General features: G+C 31.8%; 1 protein-coding gene and 1 pseudogene across 1 annotated transcript; one reads left to right on the top strand and one right to left on the bottom strand.

Annotated features, from left to right (window-relative positions):
- Positions 1-7,450: 7,450 nt before the first annotated feature.
- LOC111700121 (MAP kinase-interacting serine/threonine-protein kinase 2 pseudogene) lies at positions 7,451-8,947 on the bottom strand (annotated as a pseudogene).
- Positions 8,948-15,735: 6,788 nt separating this feature from the next.
- LOC111700125 (neuroendocrine protein 7B2) lies at positions 15,736-25,456 on the top strand. Its single transcript, XM_023470942.1, has 9 exons — positions 15,736-15,831; positions 16,749-16,805; positions 17,542-17,591; positions 17,940-18,019; positions 19,328-19,404; positions 20,062-20,115; positions 21,295-21,381; positions 21,787-21,864; positions 25,227-25,456. Exons 2-9 carry the CDS (start codon positions 16,749-16,751, stop codon positions 25,260-25,262), a joined length of 519 nt encoding a protein of 172 aa, XP_023326710.1. The 5' UTR covers positions 15,736-15,831; the 3' UTR covers positions 25,263-25,456.
- The last annotated feature ends 1,124 nt before the right edge of the window (positions 25,457-26,580 follow it).

Genomic DNA, 26,580 nt, shown 5'->3' with positions numbered 1-26,580 from the left:
GTGAATAAAATATAGAGCACGATCAACTTGTTTAAATATGAAAATATACGTCAGCATCAAAAAAAAAATATTGAATTATGTAACAAACTTATAAATTTTTATTTAGTCATTATTCTAACCATTAGAAGTTGTAATTCACATCTTGAAAATTTGCATCAATTGTCAATGATGGGTCTTAGCTTTTGATTTTACCTCCCTGACTCACTTCTACTCTTTTGAAGCCATGGACATGTACATTTTAGATATAAAGTGCTTGCTTTTATCTTGAGTGTTTAAGAAATAATTGAGACAAGTTGTGATCAATTTTTATTTAGAAGCTTAGACACTCTTCGATGTTTTATTTTTTTGCAATTATAAACTTTTTTTTTAATTGTGTTCAAAAATTATATTCCATTGTATTCGTAATCTAGGCATCTGTAGTCAAAACATTAAATGCATTAAAAAGGTCATCTAATGATCTATACATGTATATATTAAAAACGTACTTATGTATGTATATAAGAATATACATGACCTTCGTAAAAATTTGTCAACAGCGTATTTTATTACGCGACTAAAGAAGATTAATATTTAAATCTTTTATTACGTAACTGAAGAAGATAAAAATTGTTATCTTAAAATTTCCATGATGAGACAATTTTTGACCTAAATAATAAAAATGGTGCTAATTTTAAGGCTAATTGTAAAATTGTAGAAAATTTATTTCTAATTAGATGTCTCAAAATATCATCTTTTTTAAGTTAGTTAGATAGATAGATATAAATAGAAAGATAGATAGATAGATAGAAAGATAGATAGGTAGATAGATAGATAGATAGATATATAGATAGATAGATAGATAGATAGATAGATAGATAGATTAAGATAGATAGAAAGTTAGATATGTAGATAGGAAGATACATAGAGAGATATAAATATATGTATATAGATAAATAGATAGCGCAATTGCGCGCAATGAAATGGCGCAAGCGGAAGCAACCATGTGCGCACAATTCCGAGCAACGGAATTCCGATAGGAAACCCTACTACTCTAAACTATGTGGCAGTTTAATATTTATGTGTGTAACACTTGTAGAAATATTAAATACCTCTAATCTACAGTCTCTGAATCTACCCGTTTAAATTTTTAACGGTAAGTACATGTAACAGAAACGTGATATATTTTGTACATAGCAATTTGTTTTGATTTGCTTGAGTTTTTGTGAAATAAAAATGTTTGTACTGTAAAAAGAATTTTAACAATACCCGACAAAAACAGGTGTGGTCGGACGAAATAATGGTAAATTTTGACGTCATTTGTTGTCAGACAAAAAAATGGTGTGGTGTGCCTTCCCTCCCTCTTTAGGGTCAGTCTATGGTGTCGTACTGTATATTCATTTTTCATAGGCTACAGATACTTTTTGAAAATGAAAGAAGATTTTTGGAATTGTTGAAAATTGTCATATTTTTTAATTTAAAAAAAATATTTTAGAAAACAATTTTTTGTCTTAGCTATCAAGAGAAAAAAAACTAGATTTATGCCCCTCTCTGAAAAAAATACAATTAGCTATAAAGTAAATTAAACCAGAGTAAATATGTAAAAATGCACCCCCCCCCCCCCTGTTAAAATATCCCAGTTGCGCCTCTTATCCCTCCCATGTAACCCCGTAAAGTATTAAAAGTTATGAATCATTTTTAGAAAAAACACACAAAGAAAGTGAATCATGGAGTATGGCTAGTGTACTTTGCTTAATGACTCATAAGTCATAAATATTCATTTCATATATCCATGCAGGCCATTGGTAGCTCGTAAAGGTCGGTGGGTGTTACGGAAAAATGTTTAGAAGCATTTTTACCTTTTTTTTAAATAGTGTAACACATTAAATTATAATTTGCTTTACCTTTTATGCAGTAATGTTGACATTTTTTCAAATACGTTATTTCATGCGTTTTCATCAAAGTCCAATATATATATTGCATGGTTAAAATAGATAACTAGCTATTTTTTTAAATACACATATTTCATATTTTACATCATTTAGTTGGCGCATATATATAGGATAAAAAGCTATTGAATCCAAAAAATAATTGAGCAACCAGCCTGAAACTTACATTTACATCTACATTACGCTTTACTTTTTGTATAGTTTCGTTTTTTTAAAGGTGGAAATTGTAAAATCTCATTTGCTTTGTTTGTAAGCATTTTGTGTAGTAATGTTTACATTTTTTCATAGACTTTTAATCAATAGTCATAAATATTCAATTTATACTTCAGGGTATACAAACTAAATTGATATAAGTATATTTCAACAAGATTGTCAAATCTTTTTTTGCAAAATAGTGGAAAATATTTAATATTAATTTTCTTTATAGTTTTTTTTTCTTGACGTTGCCACGCTACATGAGTCATCATCAATATTCAATATATATCGCAGGATTAAAAACTATAAGTCAAGACAGGTATTTTTTAAAAATAAACATATTTTGTACTTTGCAACTATCGATGTTATTTTTTACACTTTTCTTTTTTCTTCTGAAAGCTTTTGAAAGATGACATTTATCTTTATTATTTGTAAAGAAATGAAGGCCTAAAGGAAACTCAAAGATTAGATTTTAATCCTGGCCTACATCTTTGTAATTTAAAATTTGAAGTAAAAATTTAAATTATATGGAGCAAGTATTATCAATTAAAAAGAAAATTGTGCCTTTATTTAAAATAAAATTTCAAGAACAGTTTTGGTACTTTTTTATTTGAATTTTTTGCATTTATAGTTTTATTGGCTTCTCTTATATATAAATCTTATGCTGACTTTATTTCTCGAACCCCAAAATTAATTATTATTATATAGATTTATTCACACACATAGATATCAATACATATATAAATGGTGTAGTTTAAATTTGTTTAAATAATTTGAATATATAGTTTTAAAAAAGAAAAAAAAAATGGAAAATTATACACAAATAGGCGACATTGATCATTAGTCATTACATAACATATTTATCATTTCAGTTATTACGTAATCATCGAATCCTTCAACTAATAAATTAAATTATTTGTTCTTGTATTAAGAAGTTCTTGTAAAACCGGAACTTTCCATGCATGGTTCATTGGGAATCAAAATATTTCATTTGTTTCTTAACTAACATTTTACTAAGATCAGAAAGATTTACAGAACAATCATTATCAATGGAAAATAGATTTCTGTGAAAACTGTGAGAACTGTGTTTGGGTCATTTTTGCATAAATTAGAAAGAAATCTTATGCAAAGCTTAGAACTTGCTTCAATAGTCTACACACATCTACTAGCTAACATATTTACTGCTAAAAATAAAAGTACTATGCATGTCGAGTCAATATTTCCAATTGATTAAAAGAAAACTGTTAATGCTTTAATTTTTTATTTTCAAATCATAAATGTTTGAAATTGTGCAGCGTCATCATTTTGAATCTGGAATTTTTGCAATAGTTATGTACAGAGTTCTGGCGCCAGGAACAAAATAAATAAAATAAATATGATAAAAATTAAAGGAAAAAATTACTTTTTTATATTTTGTATTGTAATGCATTATCTGTATTACAGAATGTAAAATACAGGGTTGTTATGAAAGGATCAGATATTAATGGCGACCCAAAACTCTTTACAGAGTTACCCACACAAGGTGAAACTTTGGAGATTTATTTACCTTAATTTCTAAAATTGTTAGATCCTTTATATTTGTTAATTTCCTTTTGAAAATCATTCAATATTACTTTAACCCTAGAGAGGCTGGGGAGAAGGGCGTTTGGCGCCCCCAACTCTAATTTTTTTTTTGCCCTAATAGCACTCTCAGTTTTGAAACTATCACCGCGAAATTTGTATACTTTTAATAAAAAGAAAAAGGAAAATAGCCCATACATTTTTTTGGATGAAGCTACAGATCTAAAAACTATAATTTTGAAAAGCCCTTTAAAAATGGATGTAGAAACATTTTTCAACCCTTCCTAGCACCAAAACTATAAAAGTTATCGATCTAATTTTTTTTCAATGAGCTGGCCTCGACAAATTTGGGCTATGAACATGCATTTCAACCCTAGATACCTATTCTCAAAGGCCTTTTTTTAGGGGACGCCCCCCTCAGTATATTGGCAATATTTAGATTGCCAATTTAAAAATTTTCAGGTCGCCGTTAAAAACGTAATCTTAATTCGAGGTTGAATCTAATCTTCTTAGTTAAATACATTTATTCAATGGCATACTAATTATTATTGAATGCTTTGAAGAAAAAAAAATCAAGTCTTGGCCGCGCGCTACAAACTTTAATTTTATAAATTCTATGCCTAGATATTTCAAACTGTGAATTCGAGTTAGAAATATATTTAATGTTTAAAATATAAAATATAATTAAAATGTCCAGGTAGCAAAGCTAGATATTTATTGTTAGCAAAGTAGAGATTAGAAAACTTGAGTCAGACAAGACTTAATTTTTTTAGATCTGCAATGCTGGAAGCCATACATGTAAATAAATGCAAAATGAACTTCGTACTGTTTGCATAGAAGCTCATTTGTATATACTATAAGCCATAGTTCGTATTAAACGTAGGGCGGATAATACAGCTGCCGCATTTTCTATCTCAAGCAAAATTTGTCCGTTGAAGACAAATATAAACCACGCATTAATAGCGTGGCATAGATCCAAGCCAAGTCTGACACAGATTCAAGGCTGCTTCTAAGCCAATGGTTTTTTTCCTGCAACGTGGAGATAGAAGAACTTGCCAGGTTGAGCCGGATACACGGGCACACTAGACGAATAAGTTTATCAGAGAAGTCAAATAGGAAATACGTCCGCCATCCGAGGCGGAGAGTTCTCCAGATTACTTGTCTTGATCCTAACTACTCTCATTTCTTAAAGTTTGTTTACTCTATTTTTAATCAATAAAATATTTATGTACAATGATGTTGCTTATCATAACAATAACAGTTTAGGACTTTAGTTTAATCAGTTTCATATCTTATTCTTCTATAGTACGGTCATCTCTGAAGAATCATCTTAAAGGAAGTGTTCGCTGAAAAATGACGAAAAATATTCGATGGTGATCGCTTCTAATCTTACTTCTATCTGTTGCGTCTATGAGGAGAAAATAGTTAAAAATCGACTAATTAACCGAAGAATGTATGTACAAATTCAGAAAGTTGCAATATTAAACTCATGGATCGTAAAAAAACCAGTTTAATTCCGAACAAATCATTCAGATATTGCAACCTATAATCATCTTTTTTTATTGCATTTGTATAGAGTTGATATTTATTAATATAGATTATTTGTTTTATATAAAATGCACTTAAAAACGACGATTTTTTGTCCGTTAGGTGTCTCTCACACGTGGAACCACAGAAGAATCGAAAGCAGAGACACCTGGCGGCCATCTAATCGTCGTTTAAATTGCATAATACATAAAAATGTAGTTTTAAATTGATTATAGTCCAATTTAAATTTACCCCTAAAGATACTTTTTTCGCCTTGTTATACTATTAAGAATATAATAGAGGGGAGAGAATAACCCCCCTTGTTTTATTTTGGCTAAACTAATAATTCGAATATTTAGTTCGAGCAAATAATATTAATATCAAATGTAAAATTCTATTTTTGTAAACAAATAAAAATAAATAACATGATATTAGTTTGTGATATTTGATAAAACAAATATTATCTGATAAATAATAAATACAAAACTAATTGCGCAGTGGTTAAATATTTAAGTACTAGTCATAGAGAATAGAATATATAGAGAGGAATTAACTAGAAAAAAGTGTAAAACGGCCATTTTGTTGTACTGTTTCCATACTGCAGGTGTACTTAACATATTTACGCTATATAACCTGTTGGGCCCTGGAATATCATTTTATAGAAAATCTAAAATTATTGTTAAAAGAAAACCAAATTATGAAATAGGCTAGTTTCATAATTGACCAATGATCATTTCACATAGACTCTATGCCTTCCACTTTACAAACGATGATTTTCCGTTATAACTATAATCAAATGATGTTTTTTATTCACCTAATTCATTATAAAGTTTATTTAACAGTTTAAAAAATTCAAAATTGAAATGGATAGTCTAGGGAACATACTGTATTAATGTACTCTACTGCATATAATTTGTGAACATTTACATGATTTGTGCACTTTGAACTCCCTTTCAGGCTGAAAGGGACTGAACAAATTCATACCGAGAGATTCTTTTAATTCCTCTCTATATATTCCATTCTCTATGGTAGTAGTCAACATTAAGATGTTTTCTGAACATTAAAGAATCTAGTTAAAGGGACTAAGTTTATATGAAGAAACCCTACAAAGTTGATTATGTCAGACATTTTCATTTTATTCGTTCACGTGACACTGTTTAATAAAGTAAAGTAAATTTATATAATAATAAATTAATTGTGAACATGTTCTCTTTGTGTACATCGTAAAATAAAACAAAAATAATTCGCGGATTTTCACAAAAAATTTCGTGGATTTTTTAAAATTTTCAAAAATTTAATGAAGATCGAATTTTGATGGAGACAAATATTTGAAATTTTGATCATTCATAAACCTTCCCTGGGGCTCCGTGAGGTCCCACAAAAAATTTGGGCCCGATCGGTTCAGCCGTTTTGACGTTTATTGGATACAAACAAACAGACAAACACCAAGACAGACAAGCCAAATTTATATATAGATATATATAATGTATCCAAAGAACGTCAAAACTGCTAAACTGTCTGGGCCTACATTGTTTGTGGTAACTCACTAATAACCCCAAGTAAGGTTGATCGAAATTGAAAACGTTTGAAAATCCGCCTATTGAATCAAAACAATCTAAGAAACTTTCCAGTAATAGTATTTTAAAATGAACGAATAGTCATTAGTTAACTTAAAACTATGTTCAATACAAAAAAATAGTATTTACATTTAAAAATTCGAATGGAAGGAGATGGATCATCCCCACCCCATACCTCCCCCTCTTTGCTAAATATTGTTTACATTCTTAATCATTTTAGCCAATATTTAGCGAAAGATTGGGAATTTCTAGCTAAATTTAACATGTCATTGCAAAGCCAACCAGCAAATGCACATGCGGCTTTCTCTACATTTCCCATCCTAAAACTTAAACAAGGTTGATCAAATTTAATTTTATGCCCCCCCCCCCTTTCTACATCTAAGAAAATAAAATTAATGAAAAAAATTCAACACAATGAAAAAGAAAAAACCTCAAAAGAACTCACTCTTTTCATAATTAAAATCAAATCATAATCCCTAATCCCTATTTCGTTGCAACCTGATAATTAAATATATTTAACTATTGTTATTAGATGCGGAATAATTAATAGTTTTAATTATCAAATCCATAAAAAGGTTAAACAATTTGGGATTTTTTTATAGAAAAATTGTCCTTGCCATTTCCATTAACACGTTTCTTTTACAAAATTCTCTAAAATGAAAAATAAAAAAATAATTCACATTTTATTAAATAATAATACTTAAATAAAACAACAAAAGATAATCAACTAAATTGCTTTCATATATGTATCCGAGTCATGAAGGACTAATTCATCAATGGAACAGAATCTATTCTTGTCTAGTAGATGTTTGCTCCTCCTCCTTCTCTGTAGCAGGGTGCAGGAGGAGTCAGAGGGCGGGCTCAGGTCAAAGGACCAAGTGTCCCTCCTCAATGGGACTTGGATGGGCAAAGTCCGGGACTCTTGTCCAATAAAATGGGACTCTGTGGACTCTTCAAAGACTCTGTTAACCTCCATTGCTCTGCTGGCAAAGTCTTCAAGGTCTTTAATGGAGGTCTGACGCTGAAGGTTAAGTGGAGTTTGGAGGTTTGTGTTTGGACCTCCATTGAGGACCCAGGGATGGTTTAGAACCTGATCTGAATCAAGTCTGACACTAGCATCTTTAACTAGCAGTCGGCTGATAAGATCTTTAGCATCAGCTGATATATCTGTCCAATATGCCGGGTGGAACTCAACATGACCTTCCTTGATGGAATCAAAGAGAAGCTCTTGGCATTCAGGACAATTCTCGCCCTTCTCCCAGCCACAGTTTGTTCCACATTTACCAGAGAATGGTACATATCCACACAGCAGTATATACATGATGATACCTAGCGACCAGAGGTCACACTTCTTGTTGTAAGTTGCTTCCTCTTCATCATCATAGTAGTCGTCCATGAGGAAGGTATCGACCACCTCCGGTGCCATGTACTCGACACTACCAACAGGGGTAAGGAGTTGAGGAGTGCTGATATCAATATTTGCCTTACTGCATAGGTCAAAATCACAAAGTTTAACAGGGCAGGGTGAGTTAAAGTTTACACAGAGGATGTTGTCTGGTTTGATATCTCTGTGGGCTATCCCTTGTTTATGAAGGTGTCTAAGGGCGTCAGCTAGATTTTTGATAATTGCACTCGCCTCAGATTCGGTGAAGCAGACTCGTTCTTGGATATGGGTTAACAGTGGTCCGCCGTTTATTTTCTCAAAAATAAGATAAAAATGATTATCCTCTTCAAAATATTCAATTAATTGAATAATATTTTGGTGTCCGCGGCATAGATGATAGATTTCAATTTCTTTCAACACCTTTGCTCGGTTATACAGCCCGGGCCTTTTCTCGATGATCTTAACCGCATATTCTATGTTTGTGTAAACATTTTTACAAGTTTCCACTTTTCCATAGCTACCCTCGCCCAGGGTTTCTCCCGTTAGAGTATATAAATCCTGGAATGTTGTTGCAACCAAAGTGTTGCTCTTCTTTTTCTTTCTCCTTCTTTTTGCTTCAACTTGTCTTACTTCCACAGAAAGTAATTGAGATGTTGTAACTATTTCTGTATTGATTGCCATTTTAAAATTTTAAAATGTATATATTCAGGTTCAGGAGAGGTGTTCCTTATCCCTGGAGCAGGTTTACAGAACTGAAACTTGTAAACTGCAACACCGGTTAAAGTAGCTAAAAGAAACTGATGAAACACTCTCTACGACACGTCAGAAATTTCCCAATGTACCGGACCGGGTAAATCCCATGATCTCGCCTCTTTGGCCCAATCCGGGCCCGTACACAAGTCGACCCGGCCTGTCCAATGTCTGTTAATTTTCAGCGAGTGTCTCGTTGGAGGATTTTCTTGATTTCCCTATGAAAAGTCGAGACGGTTCCTGAAAAATCTACGCCGGTCGAGAAATATATCACGTAGATTTGCGTTTCCTAAAAAATCATGTGCTTTTTGTAAAACAGTGCGGAGCAAAGTTGCTTAGCAGAAATTGATTGTTAAACAATTACTTAAATGTATAATTATGATTTAGAACTTTTTCCGATGTAATATCTGTTTTTAAAAGACGAAAGTATATTTTTTTCGTAAAAATATAGAAGTGATTCTTAGTTTGCAGTTTAGAAAATGGGGCGCGAAACTGCCTCAATTGTATAATAAACCAATGTAAAAAAATCAAGGCCACAATGTACACAAGTTCCAAGTATTATACTATAGAATAAAGTATAAAAAGATTACATAAGACAAAATACTTAATCTCGTTCTGTAATAAGATAAGTTGTTGAAAGGCTTCTTCTTGAAGCAAAAACAAGAAACACAATATTATTTAATCAAAAAGTGATTTAATCATATTATTTTTCAAAACGAACATATTATATGAACATTATTTAGTTATTTCTTATTTTTAATCAAGAACGTAATCCTAAAAAAATGTAAAAAAATTGATAAAATTAAATACAATAGATGATTTTATGATTAATAATTTTATAACTCTTACATTTGACTAAAAGTGCATAAAAAAGGGATGTAGAAATATTAATTTTCGATGTAATTATACTGTATTAAGACATATTCCATTTCTAAGAGGGTACGATGTATGTATATGTAAGTATGTTACTTTTATGATATATCCATGTTTTTTGTTTTGAAACCTTATTACTTTTATTTAACCGTACAGTTTCCCTACAAGAGTAAGGTACACACTTCTTGCGTCAAAAACAGTGAAGAAATATCAGAATTAAATACTTTTCAAGTCTGAAAAACAACATTATCTCCAACATTGTAGATCGGATTCTGATTTCAAGGGTATCAATGTGCATTTTACACGCTTCATGTTCAGTTACAACAACGGTTCCTTTTATGCGTCCGATTATATGAGCACACCCTCAATATGCGTCCTCAGTATGCGTCCTCAATATGAGTCTTCAATATGCGTCCTCAATATGCGTCCTCAGTATGCGTCCTCAATATGAGTTTTCAATATGAGTCTTCAATATGCGTCCTCAAATATGTCCTCAATATGCGTCCTCAAAATTCCTCCTCAATATGTGTCCTCACTATGCGTCCTCAAAATTCGTCCTCAATATGTGTCCTCGAATACGTTCTCAAAATCGTCCTCATTGTGCGTTTTTATCACCATGCAGTGTTACTTATTTAGTGCTTTATCAGCTAATATCTAATCATAAGCATAGTCTATTTTTTTGATAACGCAAATTAAACAAAATCTGTTTTTTTTTGTCTATTGATTTTAATTTCATTTGTGTTCAAAAAATAATTTTGTTGACCAATTTTTTCCTTTTTTTCTTTGCCATCAGTGTTTTGGAAATACCAGTTGTTGGCTGGTTAATTTTATTAACTTTTAGTTTTTGGAATTTACAGATTTCAGTCCGAACTGATTTTTATGAAAATGTAAATCAGCATAAAAATTAATTCTACAAAATATTGACAAACAAAACATAAAATTTAAGATCTGCAATGTTCACATTAACATTATTCAATAAGATAAAAAAAATAGTTTCGAAATATAATTAATGATAGGGGAAGGGGGAGCGTTTTTTTTTCGCTTGTGTTGCATAAATATGATGAAATTTATTTTTGCCACCCATTACTGTGGATTGCAAAGTACCTGTTTCCTGACGAAATAACGAGTGCGTCAAGACTTGAGAACCGGTTTTTGAATTCTTCAAATTGTAATTTACATTTTTAAATTTCAAGCATCAATCTTATACAATGAGGCAAGTAAGACGGAGTTTAGAGGAGGGGAAGTGAACTATTTGATATCAATTTATATAACTATTATGTTAGTATGTCTGATCATAACTCACTATGCCGTTGACAGATTTTTTTCAAAATTCTATTTTTCTTTCAAAATTTAATTTTGTTTCAAAATGAATTTATTTTTTCAAAATTTGAAATTTTTTATTTCACGCGCAACGCCGGGCTCTTGAGCTAGTACCTTTATATAATCAAGTAAAAAATGTTTAATTCTGAAGCAGAAATACCTAAGTCATTTTATAGAGAAACCACAATTGAAAAAAATCAACTTTCAACGAAAAGAAGATGGATTTACATGCATTCTTTATCTAGCAAACCTTTTAAGGCACCGTTTTCAATAGTACATGCCCCCCTAATGATGGAGTTAGCAAGAAACCTCAAATTCTGGATACATCATTAAAAACTCTTTCATGAATATAATTGAAGTACTACAAGTGTGTTTTCTTCTAAAATGAGCTATAATATACTGCTTGAAACATCATACAGTACTTAAAGTATTTTACAAAACTTTCATGGGTCGCGATCAAGAGCAAAAGTGATTAGCTTTCAGCCTATACCCCTTTTCATTTTTCCTTTACAGTCCCTTTAAATCTTTAAGTCTGGCATAATACAAATCAGTGAAAAGTATATTTTGCGAATGAAAATTAATTGTAAAGTAAAGTTTTGTAAAATACTTTAAGTACTGTATGATGTTTCAAGCAGTATATTATAGCTCATTTTAGAAAATCCAATTCGTTAATTCCTTCCAATGCAACCCGTTATCTATAGACCTATGATATTTCAAACTATTAATTCTGTCAGATCAAATATATAGTATAAGTTTGAAACATCAAAGGTTTCCACTCTCAGATTGCAAAAATATAAGGATAAGTAAATTTGAGTTTGTAGCAAAAACTCAATTCCTTTTCATTATAGGTTTTGAATAAAAGCTTGCAATATTTGTATCACTGTCCTTAACTCCAGTCCTAGAATATGAGTATCAGCTATCAAACACATTTTGCCAACCTTATCTTATATCCATGTGGAAGTTTAAATATATGCAATTTTGCAAATTAAATTTAAAAAATGCTACATTTGATTAATAAACAATATAACACTTTGATTACAAAACTCGATGCTTTAAGTTCTCCATGCAAACTCCTTAAATGTTTAATTTCTGGGAATCAAACTTAAATCGTTATTCTCGTTCATTTCAATCATAATTAGCAAGTCATTTTTGAATAAAGTTTAAAAATAATATAATATATATATAAATAGTAAATAAATAAGATGTCGTAAATAAAAAAATGGCATAAAAGTAAAAGATTAATATAATTATCAAATAAAATCATTAAAACTTAGTTTTTATGTTCGGTAATGATTATAAATCTTATGGCTTTAAATACAATATAAAATGATTATTTTCAGACAACGATAAAAGCGCATTTTTGCCTTGACAATTGATTACATAAAATGATAAAAGTACGTAAAAGTACGTTTCATGTTTGTATATACAAGGAAATCCAGGGTAAACTGTTAGCTGTAGGAATCTTTAAACAAAATTGATTGATTTTATACCTTGTACTCTTTATACTGTACCTTGTACTCTATCTACTCTTTATACTGAACCTTGCACTTTACTCGTACTTTACTTTATACTGTACCTTGCATTTTTTTATACTTTACTTTATACTGTACCTTGTACTTTACTTTATACTGTACTTTATAATGTAACCTTGTTCTTTGCTTTATACACTATTATGTACTGTACTTTATAGTGTAACTTAAACTCTACTCTTTTTACTGTACTTTGTACTTTACTTTATACTGTACTTTTTATCTAACACTATATTCTATACTTTAAGCTTTAATCTAAATAATTTAGGTGGTGTTTAATTTCAATATTTTACTTTCCTTTTAACTGTACTTATTGCTTTACTTTTTGTGCAATACTTTGTAGTTTTTTACTTTACTTTATTTTGAATCGTGTACTGTACTATGTGCTAAATTTTATTACTTTCTGATTAACATTCTAAACTATAATTTTCCCTTTAATTTACTTAATACCGTACTCTGTACTTTTCCTTTTATACTATACTTAATTATTTGTACTTTTCCTTTTATATTGTACTTCATTCCTTGTACTTTTCCTTTTATATTGTACTTCATTCTTTGTACTTTTCATGTAATCTAAACTGTATGTTACACTTATAATATAACGTATAAATGATATAAGTCCAGAATTTAATTTACTGACGGAAGGTGGACTGCAGCAGAACAATTTAGAAGCCAAGCTATAAATAAGAACTCCAGGAAAGATGGATGCACGCACATATATATATATATTAATACAGTTAAACCCTAAATGAGCCATACATCGAAAGAATTTCTCAAATGTCGTCTTGTCAATTTTTTAATGGGTTTTATACTATTTTACGTAAATTTCAGTATTTGCGAAAATAGATAAATAGCCATAAATATGTGGGAACTCCAGGAACAGTTTCAAAGAGCTCCATCCATATAATCATTTATAGGTAAAAACTAAATATCTGCAACATTCCGTCAGAAAGTGAAGAAGACGACATTTGCTGAATTATTTCAATGTATGGCTTATTTGGGGTTTAACTGTAGGACAACAACGGAGTAAAAGGACAACAAAACAACATGGTGGGAAGACAACTGGAAACAAAACAACATGGAGGGAAGACAACTGGAAACAAAACAACATGGAGGGAAGATAACTTGAAACAAAACAATATGGAGGGAAGACAACTTGAAACAAAACAACATGGAGGAAAACAACTTGAAACAAAAACAACATGGAGGGAAGACAACTTGAAACAAAACAACATGGAGGGAAACAATTGGAGACAAAACAACATGGAGCGAAGACAATTGGAAACAAAACAACATGGAGGGAAGACAATTAGAAACAAAAGAACAAGGAGGGAAGACAATTGGAACAACATTGAGGAAGACAAATTGGAAACAAAACAACATGGAGGGAAGACAATTGGAAACAAAACAACATGGAGGGAAGACAATTGGAAACAAAACAACATGGAGGGAAGACAATTGGAAACAAAACAACATGGAGGGAAGACAATTGGAAACAAAACAACATGGAGGGAAGACAATTGGAAACAAAACAACATGGAGGGAAGACAATTGGAAACAAAACAACATGGAGGGAAGACAATTGGAAATAAAACAACATGGAGGGAAGACAATTGGAAACAAAACAACATGGAGGGAAGACAATTGGAAACAAAACAACATGGAGGAAAGACAAATGGAGACAAAAACAAACAGAAATTGGTGACCGGAAGAGGCCGGGGGAAATTGCAAAACTCCTTAAATTATTCCTAGGATGCCTTTTGCAAAAACTCTCTGTCACGCTCTAATTTCTGCAAATCTGATTTGCAAAAATAAAAAGTAATAAGTTTGTTACATTTTGTTCTTTTAGTACGGTCAAATCAGGTCACATAATTTATTGCCAAAAACTAGATTATTTTTATTTGGCGACAGAAGTAGTGATCCAGATTTTTACGAAAATTTGCAAAAATTCGCATATTCAGCCTTGAATTTGCAAGCTAAGTGTGTTCATGTTTACGCTCTGCATTTTAAACTAAGACAATGCACACATGCGTTGTCAATGGTGCATTTATTAGGGCACAGGCCGAGGGGGGGAAGGCCGAGGAGAGGGGAGGGGGGCACTGTCCAAAGACATGGGGGAGGAGGAGAAAAAAAGTAAATTTGACAAGAGGAGACCCCCCGCTGAATTTCCAGGAAGGGAACGTGAGTGAGGGGGGGATCTGAGGCCAATGTGTGAGGGAATTTCCAGCAAATTTGGAAATCCGCCAAAGATTTTGCCAGACAAACTGTCGCCATGGAAATCACAGGGAAAGTATGGGACAAACTGTACACTTCACACTGTACAGTTTATGTACATTGTACAATAAATGTACACTGTTCAGGGGATTTCGGGGTTTTGTATATACTTGTGAATTTTTGCATAATAGGAACGTTATAATGATTAAATTTTTTTAAAGGGAGTGTAGGCTTAATGCGATAAAAAGCGCTTTTGATCGCTAATAATCTTACTAATCTTAATAGAAGTTTTCTACGTTTTATCTGTTAAGAGATTATTAATGATCTATTTTCAAACATTACTTATCCCAAAATTCTTCCTAGAGAGACTCGAGAGACTTAAGCGATCTTTTGTTCCTAGATTTCATAGAATCCGCCTGCTTATTCAAAGTCTCATCAATATTCAAGACAGGGTCGACTTTGAAGTGTTGCAACGCCTCGGGCTTTGATTTTACCGCTCTCACTCACTTATGCTTTACAAACTCTTTACTTGTTAGCTTTGGTTTTTAAAAAGTAATTGACAAAATTCTCATCGATTGTTCATTTATACCTTTAAATCACAGTAAGATATTTCTAAAACTAGAAATACAAGTGTACATTAATGTTTCCTGTAACTTTACCCCTGTAGGGGTAGACTTTAGTTCAATCTACAGGAGCTACGAGATTACAAAGTCGTATCAATATTAAGTGGCGAGGTTGGGGTGCATTATATTTGTGTATGCAAATTCATTTCTCTTGCCGTTAATCAAAAAAACAAATTTTTGAAAAAAAAACTTTTTGGAGATTTAAGCTTTCTTTTGGTTCCTCTAGCTTTCTCCTGGTTTACTTCGAGGCTTTCTCTTGGTTTCTCTTTATTCTCCTCTATCTATCTATCTAGCTTTCTATCACCTGTAGATTGCAGAGTATCAATCAATAGTCGGATTCATTCTCAGCAGAAGGTAGTATTTTTAACATTGCAAATTTGACAAGAATTTGTGATAAATCTACTAATATTTAACAATTTATGTCTGCAATATTTACAAAAAAAAATTATGAGGATTTGATTTTTAAACATATTGAAAATCTTTAAAAAAGTTTGGTTTCTGAATTTGGGAAAAATTTGGGGGAAAATCGTGGTTAAATGACACGTTAAGCTTTCCAATCTGATTTTATATATTTTATATTTTCAACATTTGTTTAACTCACATGGTTAAAGAATCTTCGTCGTTAAACAATGGTTGATTATCAAAACATATGTACCAACATAATTCAATATTTTATATTTTTTCTTTTCTATATTTTTTTTGTAATTTATTCATCTGTATCCGTAGTACATTTTTTATAAAAATGTATATTTCAAAGTTATATTAATTTTCTGTACATATGTGATGTACAAAACTTCCATCTGTTTCTTCATTTGATGTCTTCATTTTACAAAATAATATCTCACAATATAAAGATTAACGTCCTCAAAAAAAATATAAATTATTGTAAGAAAACTTTAAAAAAAGTAAACTGCTGGAAGTTTATATAAGTAAGAATTAAACCATAATGATTATTAAATAATGAATATTAAATAATGAATATTAAATAATGATTATTAAATAACGAATATAACGAATAATTTCAAGAATGGAAATAATCCAAAACCCATATAATGAGATCATCATGAGGTGATTTTTGTGATTTAATCTTCAACACTTAATCTCCATATCTACTATGGTAACTTTAAGATTTAAGAAATAACTAAGTTCTTGGTTACTCAATTTTATTTTCGACCACGGAATTAATCTAAATCTGACGAACTCTAAAGGTCTGCGGGAGGGTTTAAAAAAAAACTTTTAAAGAATTTAAATTTTATTTTATTTTGTTTCAGATGCTGATCTTCTGCCTTATACCATTAGTTAGTGGTAGCTTTGCCGACTACAACCAGGTAAAGATATAGCTGCAGCGCTCGGCCCTTTTTTTTTATAGAAATCAGACTTCCATAGCTGCAGCGCTCGGCCCTTTTTATACAAATAAGACTTCCATAGCTGCAGCGCTCGGCCCTTTTTATAGAAATCAGACTTCCATAGCTGCAGCGCTCGGCCCTTTTTATAGAAATCAGACTTCCATAGCTGCAGCGCTCGGCCCTTTTTATAGAAATCAGACTTCCATAGCTGCAGCGCTCGGCCCTTTTTATACAAATAAGACTTTCATAGCTGCAGCGCTCGCCCCTTTTTATACAAATAAGACTTCCATAGCTGCAGCGCTCGGCCCTTTTTATAGAAATGAACTGTCGTAGCTGCAGCACTCGGCATTTTTTATAAATCAGCCTGCCATAGACGCAGCGCGTGACCCCTTTAAATAGATCAGATTTCAGTAGCCGCAGCGCTTGACCACTTTATACAAATCAGCTCGCCCTAGCCGCATATCTCGGCCCCTTTATATAGATCAGACTGCCCTAGCCTCAGCAATCGACGCCTATTTTATAAAAAACCAAGCCTGATCAAAGCATCAGAGCTGACCCCCTTCATTTAAACAGCCTGCCCTAACAACAGAGCTCAGTCCCATTTATTTAAATCAGCCTGCACTAGCCGCAGAGATCGACCACTTTAATAAAATCATATTGCCTTAGCTGCAGCGCTCGGCCCTTGTATTTTAAATTGTTGAACATTATTTTTTCTTAGGGGCTCTCAGGAAACCTGATCAACGACATGCTTAACGACAATGATTACTAGTAAGTTAAAATATTATTAACGACAATGATTGCTAGTAATTAAGTTAAATATTATTAACGACAATGATTACTAGTAAGTTAATATATTATTAGAGACAATGATTACTAGTAATTAACGACAATAATTAGTGGTAAACACAAAACATTTTTAATTTTCATCGACAAAGATTGTTGGTTAATTTCAAAAAGATTATTATGTGGGGCATTGCGGTCGTTAGCGATCTTTTAAGACCTACCTTTATGATCGTAAAAACATAACTTTGTTAACATCTTTTTTTGGAAACAGGAACCTCTTAAAGCTTGTTTGTTTTCATTCAATACCTCAAAAAGAAAATCACTTTTGTTCAGTGATGTTGAAGGTAATACTGTAGATGAAATGGGACCAGTGTACGGACATACAGTTACTAATAAAATAGAACCTAAGCCAGGTACAGCATAAACCGTACAGTGTACGGAAATACATTTACTAATAAAATAGAACCTAAGCAAGGTAAAGCATAAACCGTACAGTGTACGGAAATAGATTTACTAATAAAATAGAACCTAAGCAAGGTAAAGCATAAACCGTACAGTGTACGGAAATAGAAATAAACCGTACAGTGTACGGAGATACAGTTACCAATAAAATAGAACTTTAGCCAGGTACGGTATTAACCGTACGGTGTTCGGAAATACAGTTACTGATAAAATAGAACCTAAGCCAGGTACGGTATTAACCGTACAATGTACGGAAATACAGTTACTAATAAAATAGAACTTAATCCAGGTACAGTATAAAAAGCCGGGTACAGTATACCATACAGTGTACCAATAAATAAGAACTTAAGCCAGGTACAGTATTAACTGTACAGTGTCAGGACATAAGTTATTAATAAATTAGAACCTAAGCCAGGTACAGTATGAACCGGACAGTATTAACCGTACATTAATAACCTTAAAGTGTACGGACATACAATCACTAATAAAGTAGAACCTAAGTAAGAAAGTAAATTTTTAAAATTTGCAATTCTGAATTAAACATTTTTTTTACATAACTCAAAAAGTATTGGTCCGAGACTGTTGAAATTTTCTGACTTTTCCTAAATACTTTTTACTTACTGTCTGAGTCCTCAGGCACACTGCCTGAATGAAAACTTTTTTCCTGTAACAAACTAAATCTTTGTTTTGACCCACTTTCAGTTGTCAAATTTTGATAATTTTTAGCTTTTTGGAAAACCTTTGACATAAGGAAACGGATTGCATAAATTTTTCAAATTATTTGCATACATCCTATCAAAAGAAATTTGCACATGAATTACACATCAGGTTATTTAAAATTTTTCAAAACAAATTTGTTTGCCAACATTTTACTTTTTAACTGGATTTTGCAAAAAAGTTAAAAAAAATTTCAAATTTGCAAATTCTTTTGAAGATTCTAAAAGTAGAGCAAGAGCTTTTCATTTGTATATTCTGTCATATTTGGTCATTAAACATGGGATTTAGGGGGGGGGGGGTCAAATTGACCCCCCTAGTGTATCCTGGTTTTCAAATATACCCCAGCAGGGATAGGGTTAAACAATAAGGAGATTGAGTGCTAACCTGCTTTACATTTTTGGCAACCTGATGGAGACTTTGATGTATTCAAAACGATGACTATTGATCTTGCAGAAATCAAAGGTCTCCAACATTAGATATACTAATTTCAAATTAGAGTTTAGATAAAGTATTCTTTATATTTAATAAATAATTTTGTTTAGAGACCCGACGAAAGAGTTCCCTTCTACCAGCCTACTGTGACCCACCTAACCCCTGCCCTCTAGGTTACACTGCACAGGTCACATTTAGCATAAATAAAGGGACTGTATGCGTTTTTGAATTAATATTCATCGGATTGTATACTTTAAAAAAAACATTTTCTATAAGATTTCAAACGTTTTTACAGCCTTCCGGTGAATTGTTCACAATTTTAAAAATCACTATATTAAGAAACTGTATTCATCTAATTACAAATACAATTAAAAGTGATTGTATTTGTTTTTCAAAAGAAAAAGGAATTGCATTCTTTATCTTAAACTAAAGTAAAAGTATACTTTATTCTAAACTAAAATAATGGGATTGCATCCTTAATCTTAAACTAAAGTAAAAGTATACTTTATTCTAAACTAAAATAATGGGATTGCATCCTTAATCTTAAACTAAAGTAAAAGTATACTTTATTCTAAACTAAAATAATGGGATTGCATCCTTAATCTTAAACTAAAGTAAAAGTATACTTTATTCTAAACTAAAATAATGGGATTGTATCCTTTATCTTAAACTAAGTTTAATGTTAAAAGGGAATCCTCACGTTATAGGACTGTACCCGATATTGTATACTATATACATTACATACTCAACTTATAGATTTTATGAACAATAGCTTATACACGAAGAATCATGAATGATGTATTGAATAACCTGAATAATGAATAATGAAATGAATCCATTTCAGGATGGTTGCATTGAGGAGTTTGAAAATAAAGCTGAATTCAGTCGACACTACCAGGTGAGGGAATAAATACTTGATTTTATAACAATCCTTCAACATCTTTTCTTTTAGTTCTTTCCTGATTACTTAAAAAAGTTTATACTGTTAATGACCAGTTCTTAACCAAATTCGATTCCTAGGGCTGGGTGTCGTTTTGGGGAACGATCGTTCTTTCACGGAACGAACGGAATGAAACAGAAAGGAACAAACTATTAAAAATAAAAGAACAAGCACGCCCAACCAAACAGAACTGGGCGTTATTCTTATAGTCTATCCATCAGGCCTCTCAACCCTAAGTATACCAATTTATCTAGGACTCTTACACGTATATATATATATATATTCATTTATCTAGGCCTCTCAGACCAGTATATCTAACGATCTACGCCGCCTCTCAGACATATATATCTATCTATCCAGGCCTCTCAGACCTATATCTATCTATCTAGGCCTCTCAGATCTGTATATCTCTCATATCTAGGCCTCTCAGACCTGTATATCTATTAATCTACGTTGCCTTTCAGACAAGTATAGCTATCCAGGCCTCTCATACCAAAATCCATCTTTTTAGGCCTCTCAGACCTGTATATCCATCAATCTAGGCCTCTCAGACCTATATATTTATCTTTCTAGGCATCTCAGACCTGTATATCTATTTATCTAGGCCTCTCAGAACTATATATTTATCTTTATAGGCATCTCAGACCTGTATATCTGTATATCTATGCCTCTCAGACCTGTATATGTACACATCTAGGCATCTCGGACCTGTATATTTTTCTATCTGGGCATATCAGACCCGTACATATCTATTTATCTAGGCCTCTCAAAACTATATATCTATCTATCTAGGCCTCTCAGGCCGGTAAAGTAAATCTATCTTTCTAAGCATCTCATACCTGTATATCAATCTATCAAGGCGTCTCAGACCTATATATCTATATATCTAGGCCTCTCAGACCTGTATATCTGTATATCTAGGCCTCTCAGACCTGTATATCTGTATATCTAGGTCTCTCAGACCTGTATATCTGTATATCTAGGCCTCTCAGACCTGTATATCTGTATTTCTAGGCCTCTCAGACCTGTATATCTGTATATCTAGGCCTCTCAGACCTGTATATCTGTATATCAAGGCCTCTCAGACCTGTATATCTGTATATCTAGGCCCCTCAGACTGTATATCTGTATATCTAGGCCTCTCAGACCTGTATGTGTGACTCTGAGCACATGTTTTCCTGTCCTCAACAAGAAATGGATCTCTACGGGATGAGCAAACGACAGGTGTACAGTGGGACGCATAAAAATGTGGAAAAGGAAGACGACTTTTAGACTTCAGATGATTAAAAAGTGATTGTAAATATCTACATGTAAAACTAAATGCTTTGTAATAACATAAATACGCACACAATTGTTTAAATGTCGTCTTTTATTCCGCAGTTTTATGGGTCTTATTGTTGAAAAACAAAAATAACATTAATAACGGTTGCAAACAAAGAAACTTTTTGTTACTTCTGTACACAAACTAGATAGGTTGATCAGAACATAAACAATTTTCTGTGAATTTGCCAAAAACTACTTTTCTGTAATGTTTCAGAACATTTGAAAGCAATAAAAATAATTTTTTTGTAATTTTATTTTTGGACCATAAGACTTTTCTTGAAATTTGGAGAAAAAATACTATTTCAGAGCGATGGTATTGATCTACCAAAGAACCCCTTCGAGGAGGAGGAGGAGTCCCTTAACCCATTCCTAACAGGACCTAAGGTATAAAAAAACTTCAAACCCTGAACTCCCCCGTCTCTGGAAAAGGGTAGTCACAGGGTAAGTAAAAAAGCATGAGATTTCAGAGACGATTTGAAAAATGAAGTCTCATACCTTTTGGCGAACTCTGTACAGTTACGAATAAAATGTAATACGTATCTAAATATATAGTTACAGTATACACTAGAGATGTCAACGTTTTGATTTTTCTAGATTTTAGCTTTCGTTACGATAGTGTTAATCAAAAGTATAAACGTTTGAAACGTTAGTTTCCCATTATGAAATTTTATGGTATAGAGTAACGTTACGTAATGAATTTTCTGCACTTGAATACCTTATACAACGTTAAGCTTTAGTAAATGTTAGCAAAAAAAAAGTAAGCTCCGTTACACTTTTGCATTTCCTGTTTTAAAAAACTTTCCCAACGTCGCGTTGCGTTAAAGCGTTACACTTTCACTAGATTTGAAAACTAATAGGTGACAAACGTTTTGCTTTCATAAAACTTCATTTGGGCATAACTTTGTACATTGCAATGCATTTCAGTGCAAAGAATATTTTTTGTTAACGTTACGTTTTATCTTAACTTTTCCAATATAAACTCTTTTAATTACGTTTAGAAAATTTACTAAAACTTTTCTTACGTTACAATTTATCGAAACGTTATTGTGAAAACTTTTTTGTTTCACTTTTTTACAACTGACAATCAAAACTGTTTATTCGTTTCGTTTCTAAGAAAGATTTGAAAAAATGCTCTACACGTTGCGTTGTATTAAAATGTTCAGGCCTTAACGTTTCTTACGTTACACTTCATTAAAAATAATATTGTTTCTAAATGAAAGCATTACAAGATTTTTTCCGTGATAATTACATTCCTACTTTAGTATTTTTCATCCTAAATCATGAACCATGCAAAAAAAATTATGTTTCAAGTCACCTTCCATTTATGGAGTGGCATGTCCAGCATACATTTAGATAATAGGAAAACGCTGGTATTTTCAAACCATCAATAAGGTATGCACATTACCATTGGGAATCGAGCATGGCCCTCTTTAAATGGAGGATCACTTGAAATTATCATCGTGTATTTGGCGAGCTTAAAAAATAGACATTTTTGGGACACTTCATAAAATGAATTAAAATTTGGCAAGTTAAACCACTTTTGCAAAAATGTAGAGATTAGAAAATTATAATTTGTGGCGAATTTTTAGTTCATTTTTGTGTTTTTTTTATGTTACTTACAAAGTGAGTAAAAAAGCGGCATTAGCTTTACAAACCACGAAAAAAATGTTTTCAGTGTTCATGTTTGGGGTTAAAAAATATCAAATAAAGTTAGTTGTTAACAATTAAAACATATTATGAAAAATCAACTATATATAAATGTGGCGAAAGATAATCGATGACTTTATGTTGTAATATCTGAATGTTTTGTTTAAAATTAAATTGATTTTTTACGGTCTAAGTCGTATGTTGCAATTTTCTCAACTTGTATGGACGCCATGTTATTCGGTATGAGACGTCTTTAACAATTTTCTCCTTATAGACGCAACAGATAGAAGTAAGATTAGTAGCGATCAAAAGCGCTTTTTTTATCGCATTAAGCCTATACCCCCTTTCATTTTTCGCGAACACTTCCTTTAAACTTGAAATAAGAAACCGTTAATTATCATTTTAATCTCTTACATTGATAGACTAGAGACGTTTTGAAATGTTTTGATTGGCTGAATTATTGTTACACTTTTGAAATTAAAACTCAGCCCTCATAGCCTAACGTTTTATGAACAACATTTTCATAAGACAAATATCTAACGTTAGACTAATCAATTTAGTATTCAGAGAAAACTTATGAAACTTATGATTTACAGAATTACATCTGTTAAATGTTATAAGTTACATTATCAAAATTTATACGCTGGTTAAAAAACTTTCGTTTCCTTATTATTAAAATAATAACCCATTTTAAAACGTTGAACTTTTCATTATACTATAAGGGAAAACGTTTCAAAACGTTTTCATAAAAAGTAAGGCATTTTTCAGTTATACAACGTTACACTTTTTTTTAAGTTGAACTTTGAAATAGAAATCCTTTCCTTACGATATGCAATAAAATCACAATTAATGTTTCAAACGTTAGACTTTCCAGCTCCACATGGAAACAAAACATTTCTTAACGTTATGGTCAAACAAGTTGTAGATATTAGAAAAATAACGTTACATTACCACAAAACGCTAACTTTGGGGGTATGTTCATCTAACGTTAATGTTTAACGTTAACGTTAGGTATGAGCTCCTATAACGTTAACGTTTAACGTTCACGTTATATAGAATATATCCAAACGTTTCATATTATTGTAACGTAACGTTCAAAAACGTACATTTTACGTTACGTTACACTATCGTTGACATCTCTAGTATACACCCCTGCACATAAATGGAAAAGAAAAAAACGGAACTGCAAGCAACATAAAAGGCCTGTATTAATCTTTTAACGTTGTACTACCCTGGAGAATAGAGGTTTTTACCTAGCCTGGGTCCAGATTTTACTACTGACAGCTTTAAATATAATCCTTAATAACAAGCCTGGTTAGATGTTATTAAGTATCGAAACCCATTGGAAAGATGTTAATTCTTTCAATTGAATATGTCTCTATGTGTGAGCATCAAGATGCCGATATGAACTTAAAAGAATTCTTTTGTCAAAAATATCCACTCCTTGCCTAACATTCCTTATCCCATTTGTTATTATAAAAGTGGAATTCTGACACTGGATCCTCAGAATTATCAATACGGAATTCCGACACTGGATCCTCAGAATTTTAAAACCCCACTTAGCAGTGACTTTTATTTTTCCGACCTGTAAGAATATACATAATAATATGAACAATATCTGAATCGAAATAATGCATTATCAATCATAACTTGTCGGAGATATGTGAAAACTCTGTGGAACACAAATAGTAACTTGATTTGAAATTTATGGCCCAAGATATCAAATTGAAGAATATTATGAAAAAGAAAATTGCAAAAACAGAGAACTGCAGCTTTGGGCAATATGCGTAATATTCGGCAGAAAGAAAAGCAGAAATATGCGTCAAAATGCATTTTTACCTTATCTACAAGGAATTAAAATGAGTGGATCTTCAAGAGAGAAACAGAATATTGATGTATGATCAGCTAAACAGAAGATACAACATCAGCCTGAGAAAAATTCACTGCGTAAAAAAAATTGTTATAAAAAATATAAATTAAAAATAAATGTTAAAAAATATCCATTTTAATTGAAATCAAAATCATTAATTTTTTAAATATTTACACTCGAGAAAAAATTAAAAAATTAATGTATTTTTTTAATAAATTATTTTTTTCAGCTTCCAATTGCGGCTAAGAAAGGAATGGTTTACTAAGGAAGCATATAAAAGGAAGACGACAAAAGAAAACATTGAAAATCTGCGAAAATTCGTGTGGAAATTCTGGATGACGAAAACAACCATTTTATTTAAAGAACTATTGCTGAAATTGATATTCTGTTATTTAAAAAACTAGATATATTGTATTGTCTGCTACTAGTATCAAATATATTGTTATATTTCTAAATGAATTTTTTTGTTTGAATCTAGTACCAGTCGATCTTCTGTATGTATAAAATGCTTTTTTTCGACTACGAAATGTGCACCCTTCAGAAGGTGGATGGTGAGGATAGTAAAGGTCGGAGAGTGTTATGAATGCCAGAAAAAAGCTTAAAACAATTGATTTAATGAGAATCAATACCCATATTGTATACCATGCGCAAAGAATAATCACAAAGTGGTGATGGGGTCTATTTAAAAACTGGAGGTAGTTGGGGTAGTAAGGGTAGTTGCCATTCAGATTCAGCTTCAAGGGTGGGGATTTCCAATTTTTTTTAATTCAGACCAGGGGTGGGTAGAGGGGTGAACGTATAAAATCCCTTTTTTTGACTACGGATTGTGCACCCTTGAGAAGGTGGGTGGTGAGGATAGTAAAGGTCGGAGAGTGTTATGAATGCCAGAAACAAGCTTAAAACAATTGATTTAATGAGAATCGATACCCATATTGTATACCATGCGCAAAGAATAATTACAGAGTGGGGGTGGGGTCTCTTTAAAAACTGAAGGTAGTTGGGGTAGTAAGGGTAGTTGCCATTCAGATTCAGCTTCAAGGGTGGGGGTGGGGTCTCTCTAAAAACAGACGGTAGTTGGGGTAGTAAGGGTAGTTGCCATTCAGATTCAGCTTCAAGGTTGAGGGTGGGGTCACTCTAAAAACAGACGGTAGTTTGCATTGTCTCAAATAATTCCAAATTTTCTTCGCAAGAAAAAATTGCAATTTCTGCAACGAAAATATTAAATGTAATCCAAATTATCAAAACTATTTCGCTACATAATTTTGGCGCTGAAAAGGTAATCCAGAAATTGTAGTTTATTGATTATTTTTTAACAGTTAAAAGTTTTTCTTGAAAAATCAATTTTTAATGAAATGAATAAACACTAGAAAAATTTAATCAAAAATATTAAGTTACTCTAAGTGTTGTACAATACATACAGGTTTAAAAAATGATTAGGTACATTTTCCTTTTTTTTAGTAGAGGTAAGGTTGTGGACGTGTATAAAATATTGCGTATCCTTTCATTTTAAAAGTTATATGTCTGATTCACAAGGGAACTCTTTAAAGACAGAAACGACGATATCTTCCTCCTCTTTAATCAGA

Source organism: Eurytemora carolleeae, unplaced genomic scaffold (assembly GCF_000591075.1).
Source record: "Eurytemora carolleeae unplaced genomic scaffold, Eaff_2.0 scaffold282, whole genome shotgun sequence".
In the NCBI taxonomy this organism is placed as follows: domain Eukaryota; kingdom Metazoa; phylum Arthropoda; class Copepoda; order Calanoida; family Temoridae; genus Eurytemora; species Eurytemora carolleeae.
This window is presented reverse-complemented; position numbering and strand designations above follow the sequence as displayed.